General features: G+C 46.2%; 1 protein-coding gene across 5 annotated transcripts in view; it reads right to left on the minus strand.

Moving 5' to 3' along the window:
• Positions 1-6772, minus strand: part of LOC149354366 (mitochondrial amidoxime-reducing component 1-like) — a 48254-nt gene extending 41482 nt beyond the window's left edge. For all 5 annotated transcript variants that reach the window (XM_089583301.1, XM_089583302.1, XM_089583304.1 and 2 more), the window contains exons 1-9: positions 6507-6772; positions 1562-1717; positions 1438-1499; positions 1327-1371; positions 1198-1259; positions 1056-1130; positions 938-994; positions 700-800; positions 325-486 (exon numbers count right to left, since the gene is read on the minus strand). In XM_089583301.1, coding sequence (XP_089439427.1) covers positions 325-371 — 47 coding nt within the window. In that variant the 5' untranslated portion in view covers positions 372-486; positions 700-800; positions 938-994; ... (4 more) ...; positions 1562-1717; positions 6507-6772. The remainder of the gene's footprint in view (positions 1-324; positions 487-699; positions 801-937; positions 995-1055; positions 1131-1197; positions 1260-1326; positions 1372-1437; positions 1500-1561; positions 1718-6506) is intronic.
• Positions 6773-11331: the final 4559 nt, after the last annotated feature.

An 11331-nucleotide genomic window follows, 5' to 3' on the forward strand; every position in this document is an offset into this window, starting at 1 on the left:
AACAGCCACCCAAACAGATCCCGCACAGAGTAGCTCGCCAACACTTGCTGACAACGCCTCAAAATGCAATGCAAAGGTCACGTTCGTTACCGCCTGACTGCACCAGCCAAATTTTATAATAAGATGGTCAGGAAAGGTTTCAAATAACCACGCCAGCTTAGTGCCGTCGAAGAGCCAGTATAGTCCCTGCACTTATGTGCTAGCGCAATGCCGCAGGCGGGCCATGGTGAATTCGTGATCAGCAGACGTCCCCTCTTCGCTGCACGATAGCAACCAAGGATTACGTAAGCACACAGTGGTAGATCTGAAGGTGAAGGAACTTACGCGCAGACGACGAAGGGACGAAGCGCACAAGCTGTGTTGACGCGCATCCAATCAACCACTGTCCGCCGACCTCCGACGGATCTCCGAGGGACGTCCAACGGAGGTACATTTGTAACTGGAAAGATCTCCCATGGACATCCGATACGGATATCTGCCGAGGATCTAAACAGAACATTGGCATGTTGCAGGCCTTGGTGACTGCGGCCACTAATATATCTGTCATATACTAAATGAGTTTATATACAAACCCACAAAGTGTTCTATATCAGGCACAGGCCTCATCGTATGTCAAATGCATATGCCTATAGGAAGCAACCAAACACAAAGCAAGTTGTCTTAAAATCAAACAATTTTATTAAAGGCATTAATACATACTTTTAACTTCCAAGAGGCATTCTTCACGCTTGACGGACGCTGGAAGAGGTCCCATGCAATAGGACGGGTTACTGTATGCTGGTTGTATTCTCAAGTTGAATCTGTTGCAAAAAAGAAGTTTTTCCCAAGAAAACAAACAAAAATGCAAAAATACTGTCACTGAAAGAGTATACGATTTTTGCAATTCAAGATACTGCCACTGAAGATCATAATAAAAAATACTATAGCTATAACATACCTGCTGACTATGTCACACATTCGCAACCATCAATTGCACGAACCGTCCACACACGTGCTGCAAAGGAAAAGATGAGCGCATGAGGGGAGCTGATAATTTCAACACACTTCAAACTTACATGTAGACCAATGCTCTGTAGCGCAAGCTACAACACGGTTTCTCTGAATGGGCTGGTGACGTCCGTGCAGCAACCCTAAGGAAACAAGTGGACAGGTTGTGAGTGGGCAACATGCACTTACACTGCAACTAAAACAACATACCTGTTGACACTACGATGTGGCACATTTGCAACAATCAATTGCACGAGCTGTCCACATACACGCTGCGAAAAAAAAGATGAAAAATTAATTTCAACATACTTCGAACTGCTTTGTAGTGCAAACTATTACATGGTTGCTCTGAATGGATGGGCTGGTCACGTCCATGCAGCAATCCTGAGGGAACAAGTGGACAGGCTGTGAGAATGAGCAACATGCACTTACACTGCAACTAATACATACCTGTTGACACTACGATGTGGCACATTTGCAACAACCAATTGCACGAGCCATCCACAGGCACACTGCAAAGGAAAAAGTGAAAAATGCATTTGAGGAGTTCGAAATTTTAACACTACGAACTTACATGTAGACTGCTGCTCCGTATTGCAACCTGCTATAGCAGAACAGTAGCACAACAGGCTATTCACGTCATACCGGCAGAAGTTTCATGCAATAGGAAAGGTTACTGAGTGCAGGCAGTACTCTCATGGTTGAACTTGGTATTCCAAAAAGGGATGCTCTGAAAAACAAACCAAAACACAAATAGAATACTTTTACTGAAAAGTTAAGCAAATATTTAAGTGCGAGATACTGTAAGTAAAAACATTAATGAAAGATAATATCAAGAGAATTGCGTAATTTTGACCGACAGCTTCTCCAGCCTTGCTGCAACATACCAATGCAACTCTATGATGAGATAAGAGGTGCACAAGAGTTTACAATGCATATAGCACACACAACAAAATCAAGCTAATAATCTACAATGTCATCGTGCCAACCACGGCTTGCCGAGGTTGTTACCTTCGGGTTGCAAAGATCTGAAAAAAAAGACAAAAATACGAGAGCAGGCAATTTTTTTCCCACCGGTTGCATGACAAAAGATAACACCACATTTATGTTTCCCTGCATATTACTGAAATAGTAATAATGAAGATAAATTTTTAAACAAGCTAGGAAGTTAAAAAAAAAGACTTGTAAAGGCATGAAGAAAATCGGCATGGGACAATTTGCGGTCAGGAGTGTTAGGGCTGGAAGAATTTGAAAATAGACAATTTGACAGCTGCTTTGCACGCATTAAGCAAGAACATTTCATTAGGAAGCTTGTGAACAAGTAGTGGAACATAACAGAGGCTGGTATGTTCCCTTCATCTAATATGAACTTTTGGCACTATAGTAGGATGCAATTCAAGAATGCAGCAGCGAATGCCCCTCAACAAAAGCCCCCCAGTCAATGCTGTCGACTGGTTTTCATGATGTGGTGGTTAATCACATTTCATGGAGGTACAGGTGCCCAAATCTTTAGCTGGCGTGCGCGAGCGGCGACTTTTATCACCTCTGAATACATGAACGGCTTTTATAATTTGACAGAACTCATGAATGCAGTGGCGAATGCCTTCCATCCAGTGGCATTGACCAGTTCTCAGACGTCGTAGTTATTTCCTTAACGTGAAATCCCAGATGGCTGGCATGTACAGGTGCCCAAATCTTTAACTGGCGTGCACGAGCGGCAACTTTTCTGTGCATCAGCGCCATATGACTAAGTGCATGCTTACAAAGCACGCTCAGCTGGGGCCGTCGTCTGCTGGGCTGTTCCTTCTTAAGGACGTCACCCCTTCTTATCGCGTTTCGATGAGCAGGCAGCGTGAGTAGGCCAATGGTTTTGCTCGCATTTTACGTTCCGAAGAACAGCGTTGTAGCAACCAAGCGACGAAATAAAACTAAAAGATATGCCAAACACGCCCAATCATGCGATAAGCCGGAGAACATGGGTCGTTATCATTATGAATGGAGAACATGGGTCATTATCGTTATGAAAGGGTTATCACTAGCTCAGGCAACAATCTGCAAGTCTTCTTTTGTTTTCCTGATGAGGTAGCGAGGAGCATCTTCGATCCGACCTTCGTCCCAGTAGGCACGTATGATTCTGCCCACTGAAGTCCCAGCCACTCCAGTTGCTTTAGCATCTCCTTCTGCGATGAGCCGCCCAATGACATCCCTATAATTCGGAGTCTTGTTGCTTGACATACACGGAGTGGCATCTTGATAACTGTTCCGAACTGCTGAGAGCACGGCTGCAGAGCAGCTTCACTTCAGTTTCACAGCTGCCTTTAGCTTCGTCGCCACGCTGAAGCATAAAGCACGCAGAGTGTTGATAAGCGCCCTTCGTGCAGATGAAAAAAAGCTGTCGCGTCAGCAAGTAACACATGAACGATCCATGTTCTCCCGCTTATCGCGTGACTGGGAGTGTTCGGCCTATCTTTCAGTTTTATTTCCTCGCTTGGTTGCTACAACGCTGTTCTTCGGAACCTAAAATGCGAGCAAAACCATTCGGCTACTCACGCTGCCTGCTTGTCGAAATGCGATAAGGGGTGACGTCCTTAAGAAGGAACAGCCTGGCAGATGACGGGCCCAGCCGAGCGTGCTTTGTGAGCATGCGCTTAGCCTCATCCTGTTTCCAACTTCGCCCCGTCATATGGCGCTGACGCACAGAAAAGTTGCCGCTCGCGCACGCCAGTTAAAGATTTGGGCACCTGTACATGCCAGCCATCTGGGATTTCACGTTAAGGAAATAACTACGACGTCTGAGAACTGGTCAATGCCACTGGATGGAAGGCATTCGCCACTGCATTCATGAGTTCTGTCAAATTATAAAAGCCGTTCATGTATTCAGAGGTGATGGGCAGGTGTGTAAGGAGTGCAGTGTTCCTCAGACTGCACATATATTTCATTATGACTGTTTCTGCAACAAATAGTTTTGAGGTTAGGCATCTGTAGCTACGAGAACAAGTTTAAATCTTGCACAACTCTAAAGTAGTAACCAACGGAGGTAAAAATATTTCTTGAAATGCAATATATTTTGCTTAAAACACTGCAAACATAAAAGAAGAGATACACCCCACTGCAAACAGCTTTGTGCCAGTGCATGAACAATGTGTTTGCAGTGCAAGACCGTAGAACTACTCCCCAGGCAATCACATCACATCCATCTAAAAAATTCAAGTGTGAGAATAGGAAACCTTAACACACACCTGCAAGCTACCTGATGACTTAGTGGTTAACACAAGGCTCAGTAGAGAAAAGTTTGTGGGATGTGGATTTCCAGAAAAATATTTATTTTTACATTGCCTCACTAGGCAGTTAGCTGAAACTTGTTGAATAAGTTAGAACATCTATCTCCCCTCATTAAACAGCTCTGGCTAACAGCACAGTACAGAAATTTTTCCCAAGAACTCGCATCCCGAAAACTTTTATCCACCACTGTACAAGTACACTGCACTATAGCCAGATGCCCTCCACTGCACAGAGCAAAGAAAAAGAAAGTATCAATCATATGAGAGGAAGAAATTTGCACCGTAGTTCAACCTTACCTGTACGAGGGGGTACCCAAAAGAAACCGGAATAATTTTTTGAATCGGCACAGCTTCTGTGGTACCGCGTTTTGCCGCTAGGAGTGCATAGAACGAACATTTCAGAGTCTGTAACCCGAGTGCCGTCGCTGAAGGAGGTCAGACTAGTTTAGGCAGAGTTTTAGAGTGACGACTGTTTTGTGTGAGTGTCGTTTTTGCAATGGCTGATTTTCGTGAACAGCGTGCGCCGGGGAAATTCTGATTTTTTCTCGAAAAAAGTGGAACGGAAACTCTTGAAATATTCAGAAAGACGTTCAAGGACAATGCTATGGGGACAACTCAAGTGTTCCTGAATTAAATCCTGAATCAAAGCAACAGTCATGCCAATGAAAAACTTCAAATTCACCTCGCCTCAAGAAAGCTCATCAGGTGAAATCAAACCTCAAAACAATGCTGATTTGTTTTTTCGACGTGAGAGTAGTCGTCCATTCAGAATTTTTTCCGCAGGGTCAGACAGTTAACCAGGCTTTCTGCTTGTATGTTTTGAAAAGATTGGGCAACAGTGTTCGGTGGAAGCGGCCTGATTTGTGGCAGACGGGTGACTGGTTTTTCCACCACGGCAATGCCCCTGCTCACACAGCCCTGTCTCTACGACAAATTCGGACCAAAAATGGCATGACCTCTGTTCCTCAACCCTCATACTCACCCGACCTTGCCACGTGCTACTTTCTTCGTTTCGTCGAATGAAAAGACAGGTGAATGGAAAGCGTTTCGCTGATGTTGCTGAGGTGAAGAAAAAAACGACGGAGGGACTGTCAAGCATCACAAAAGATGAATTTAAACAATGTTTTGAAAAATGGAATGAAAGATTCGACAAACGTATCATTGTAAGTGGAGAGTACTTTGAAGGATATTGAAGGTCTGTGCTGGAAATGTGAACAAATAAGTTCAAACAAAAATAAGTCCGGTTTCTTTTGGGTACCCCCTCGTAAGCTGCTGCTGTACTCTCAGGTAATATAGGTCATAGGTCAGTCACATCCATACTGCATGGCCAAGGAAACAAAATATGAGAGAGCAACCTGTACTGCACTTTGTCAACATGATGCAGCAAAACATGGCCTTTGTTGAAACAAGCCCGCTCACAAGGTTCGCTGATGAAGCACCCAGCCGGCATTAACAACAAATCTGATGATCCACAGCTCCACAGGAGTAAGGAAGAGAGGTCTGCTCACAATCCAGGGATATGTATCTCTAGGTGTGCTATATATGGACCTGCTACCTTGCTCAGCACTGAGCCCTATGAGCATGAACATGTTTGACAAAGCTACACCAATGCACTGCATGGCCTCATTGCAGTTAGTACGCAGCGATAATAGGTGAATAACGTGTGACTGAAGTTCGGAAATTTAACAGAACACTTCAGTTTTCTAAACAATGCTACTGCACAGCGCAAATTACTGTGCTGAGATGGCTGGAAACATCCATTTGACAAGCCTAATGTTGAAACAAGTCGATAAGCAGTGAAGGTAGACTGAATTTTACATTATTTTCAACCTACCTGCACTTTCCATGGCATGGCATAATTTAGGCACCAATACACTCAGCAGGCGGGCCACATACACACCGCAAAGACAGTAAGAAAATAAGAAATCAGTCGCGAATCACTGCAAAACACACACAGCCCCGACATTATCCTTTTCGTGCGTTCTGTCTTATCGCTATTAAGAACTTCCGTACAGCTGCCTTAAGATTCACACCATGCATGTGTACACCTCGTCTCAATATTTTTCGTAGTGTAGAACGAGAGAGGCGCGATGCACTGGCTTACGGAGCTTCGCGACAGGCTCGCGAACGCGGGCAAACACGTTTGCGGCAGCTATCGCATCGTACTTGTAACTTTCACAGCACTTTGCTCATCCCACGGCAACATCATCAAAGTAATCTTCAAGCACAGTTACTAACTTGCAAGTTATAACACGCCGCTTCTTTCATCCGAGGCAACAAAGAGTCAGGTGCAGTATGACGTCGGGGCTATTTCACGACAGCTTCGGATGCAGAAGAAGGTCTTGTCGAGTGCATAGGTGATACATCACATTTACAGCACAGCCAAGAAACCGCACAGCAAACAAACCGCATACTGTAGCAAAAATAAAGGTCGAAAGAAGCACGATACGAAGAAAAACTACGCAAAGATCGCGCTGTTGTACACCGCGCCGGCCGCGCTGGAAATGGTGGCTGACGGATTGGATTGGATCGACTTTAAAGGGTCAGTCTACTCAGCGAGATGAGTGTATAAATAATGGCATATTCTGGGGATCTGCTCCCGTTTTAGGCAGGTATTTATATTTTATATCGGCGCTAAAAGTCGCGTAAAAATGCACGGTGGTGACACCAAATGTTCATTTTGTTGGTGCAGGTGGTAGACTTTTTTTGTAGAAGCATAAGTAAATACTGACTGTTGCGTAAATCAGAGAAAATCGAAAAAAAATTCTCTCGGCCTAACCGCACGTTTGTTCGGGCTCAAATTTCGCCCAGAGGTTGCATTTGGTGGTCAGTTTTTTTTTACACTTCATTTACGTGGGGTGCTTGCCTGATTCGATCAGAATTATTTGGAAATTCCCATCGTCTGCGGCGACGGCGAACCAAAACCGAAAGGCTTCGCAGCAGTGGTACCCGTGGCGCCATCTCGCAACCACCAGAGAAACGAGTCTTCTACCGGGGTGACCGGGGTGGGTGGCGGCGGTGGTGGAGTTGGACTCGTAGAGCCAAGTCACGGGCATGACCTACTCTTGATCGCTGTACGACCGCATTTTTTGGTGATGTCTTGCGCTGCTTTGCAGCAGAGAGCACCAAGCAAAGATGATTTGCTCACCAACTTAGCACAGCTGGGTTTCTCTGGTGTTTGCGAGATGGCGCCACGGGTACCACTGCTGCGAAGCCTTTCGGTTTTGGTTCGCCGTCGCCGCAGACGATGGGAATTTCCAAATAATTCTGACCGAATCAGGCAAGTACCCCACTTAAATGCAGTATAAAACAAAACTGACCACCAAATGCAACCTCTGGGCGAAATTTGAGCCCGAACAAACATGCGGTTAGGCCGAGAGACTGTACGCAACACGCAATGTACTACGTACCGTTAGTGTGCCCCCAATATCACAGAAACGTAAGTTTTGTTCTAGTAAACTGTAGAAGGCGTACCGCTCGCTTTTTCTGTAAATCACATGAATATTTATAGTTATACGTACGCTAAACGCAGGCACATTCCCACTTTTAGTTCAGCGTATGCTAGCAAAGACGCAAAAATAAATGTTGAATTCCAATGGCAGATCGGGATCAAGTTTTTCTGCTCGGTTTGGATCAGTCGTATTCCAATGGTAAAATGGGAGCGCGAGTTGCATGTTCCAATGGCAGATCAGGATCAGACGTAAATCCCGGATCGCTCCGAGGATCAGCGATACTTGATCCGCCGAAATCGGCGGATTTGACCGGAACCTCGCGTGACGTTTTCTTTTCCGCCGCGTCTGTTTCCTGTCGTGACCGGCAGCAGCCGCTTCGTTCCTGTCGTCGCTACGTGGTGAGCCGGGACAGCCGGGCACTTTCCAGTCAACAGTGGACGGCAATGATCTTGCTTCGAGCCGTGCGGCACTAATTTTGCTTCATGGAAGTGACAGTTCCGACTCGGGCACTGAAAGCTCAGAGTCCAGCAGTGAAGATTCGTCTGAAACGGATAGCGAATGTGGAGCTGCCGGCCTGTATGCCTGCCGCCGGCGTCAGAAAAATGCGCTAATATTCTTTGTTCGCGTTTATAACAAGCCCTTGAGTAGAGGAATGTAAAAAATGAATCATTTTTGAGTATCGTTGGCCAATACCGAGTTGCTGGTAGAAGTGATAACTGCGATACAAGCAAATTTCTTCCTGATGCCGAGTGCGGCTGGCCTGCTGTCTGCTAGCTTCGCTGTTGGAGGCGTCGCAGAAATCGATCATGTCTTTATTTTATTATGAGACGAGGAACACAGTAAAACGGTGACGCGAGTAGCACCTTTACTACAGCGCTGGCCAATTCCGAAGCGCCCTCAGCTGCGGCATCGATGAAAAACAGGCTTAGCGACGACTACGGCAGCCAGGGAGAAACGTTGGCCGGGGGGCAGCGCAGTTCGTCGCTCGGCGTGTCCGCGGGCGGCGTCGTTGCCGAAAGCTCGACTGTCTCGCTGATTGGTTCAGCGGCTTGCGTCTCGCAGTCGCAAGGCTGGAAAATCGAGCAGCGAGCAACTTGCCTGCGCGTCGTCCGCCACTTCTTTCGTGAACGGTAGGGAGAGGCTCACTGGCTCTCCGAAGACCGCGGCCGCATACTCGCGTGTTCACGGAGAGTGGACCATCCTGTACATACGCTTTGGTTTTGGTTTTACATTATGGCCTTCGTACTACCTCCTTTTTGTTTCGCCGAGACGGCGTCTGTCAACGCGGAGATCGCGCCTCGCGCAACTCCTGTCGCACTCGAACTCGAACACGTAGCTAGCAGGGTGTCCGCTCCGGCGGCGCGCCTAGTTTCCGCGGCTCGCCGCTGCGGCGCCGGCGTCGCGCTCCCGAGGGAGCACTGACATTCCAATCGCAAAATGGGATGGTGGCAAAGCTATGAGCTCCGACACGCTCCGTACGCGATCCGACGGAGCGGTCTCGATCTGCCATTGGAATTCAGCATCAGCCTTCAGTGCCGCCATCTGGTTGTCAGCACGGGAACCATTGCTGTAAACAAACCGACTCGCCACTTAAGCCTAGAAGCGGCAGAATCGTCACTTTAATTATTAAAATAAAGCAAATTTATCACTGATACGTTTTCTTATAAGCGAGATGAGACGAAGCCAAAGACCGGCGCCCCATTTATGGCCAGTGAACGCACTGAAAAAAGCAGCTACAACGAAAATTCGGTCCGAAGCGAGAGAGGTCCGGCTTCGACGGGCGCCGCCATGTTTGTCGCCGCGCGGCGGAAATCCAGATGGTTGCCAGATGAGACTACCACCCCACCCAGATGTGTTCCCACATCAATAAATTCTATTTTAAAATGTACTACCGCACTTCTTGGCACCACACCTGGCTAAACGGTAATTTGTGTAATGAACTATCGGTTGCCGCAAAGAAAATATGGCCGATACGTTCTGCCGCGGCTTCTGGAAGGAGTTTAGTTTTCATGGAAAGCAGCATGCCTCGGTTACCTCGGCGGAATGCTGGAAGAGAAAAGGGCATTGATCGCAGAAAGTCATGCAATTAGTTTAATTCAGATTCTTTCATATCCGCACCATATTCGAGTGATGTTAATGATTAATCCGAATATGCAACTAATTGCCGGTATAAAAATTTGATCGGCTTAATTTGTCGTTTGAAAAATAGAATTTTTTTTCATTTTTTTATGTGAGGAAAAACAAAATATGTATGTGATGTCGTAAGTTCAGATCCCTACAGGCATATTCACGAATACCCGTCGGACATCCGTCCGCGGAGATCCGCCAGCCATCCGATAACGAACGTCCTTCGGACAAACTCCGAATCTCCGATGCGTATGTCCGGATATGGACGTCCGTAGGCATGCCCTACGGACATCCCCACCTGGCACTGGAGATTCGGATCTTAATCGTACGTACTACGGATATCCGTGGACACACACACACACCAAGGAGGTTATATAAAAATTGCAGTTTTTATTTAACTCCTTGCACACACACACAGCGCTCGATGGAAGGATGGATATGCATGGATAGGAGCGCCCCCTTTGAAACCGGGTGGTGGCAATTGCCACCATGCTCAGCTTTTCTTTCTTTATTTTTTTCAACTGTGTTGTCTATTCTCATTAAGATTCGCCATCTTCTTTACCAACGGTTTCCTACACTTCTAACCTTATCTCACATCTCTGATTTTCAGCCACCAATCCTCCAATCCCTTTTTGCTAACTTCCACTGCAGATTTATTTACATGACCATTGTTATCTTTAAACCCTAGGGCCTCTGGAACAGTGACTGTGCCTGCATTGACATCCGGGTGGATACCATCAGATTTGAGTATGAGGTGTTCAATTGCTTCCACTGATCTACCACACACTGCACATGTGTCATCTTCTTCGTTAAATTTCTTTTTGTAGCTGCGCGTTCTGAGACACCCTGACCTAGCTTCAAAAAGTAGGGCACTGCCTCTTGAGTTATCATAAAAAAATTCTTTCCCGATCTGCCTTTTCCAGTATCGATACAGTCCTACACTACGTTTCTTTTCCATTGAATTAATCCAATTTTTAACTTTCGCGTTTTTAACCTGTCGTTTAATGCTCTTTCCTTCTCCGTCCTTGAAACTTGGGAAAGCACCCTAGATGCGGCAGCACTGCAGCGACACACCGGAAGAAAATGTATACGATGGAGCCATCTGAAAACCGCCGAATACAACCGAACCTAGAGCTAATGAAGTTTTCACTCCCTTACTCACTATACGATGGAAACAAGGAATGCTTAACAAAATGAAAACATGCATGGGAGATCACTCAACATGATGTGACCTATCTGCGTTAGTAGTATTCGTTGTACAGTCAGGCCTGAATGAAACGCGAAGAGCGGCTGTGAACAAAACAGGTTTATTTCCGCAGCGCATTTTTCGAAAACATTGTAATCTAGCCAACGCTCTGCACTGACCAGACTGGTCCGGATGCGGAGGCAGCGTCCAGGGAGGGTACAAAAAACAGCATTGAAATGCAGTTTATTAGACATTGTAGACAAGGGGCCCCCAAGGAAACTGCCGGCGCCAAAGATAC

This window comes from Amblyomma mixtum, chromosome 3, assembly GCF_055824585.1.
Source record: "Amblyomma mixtum isolate Tamu chromosome 3, ASM5582458v1, whole genome shotgun sequence".
Lineage (NCBI taxonomy): Eukaryota > Metazoa > Arthropoda > Arachnida > Ixodida > Ixodidae > Amblyomma > Amblyomma mixtum.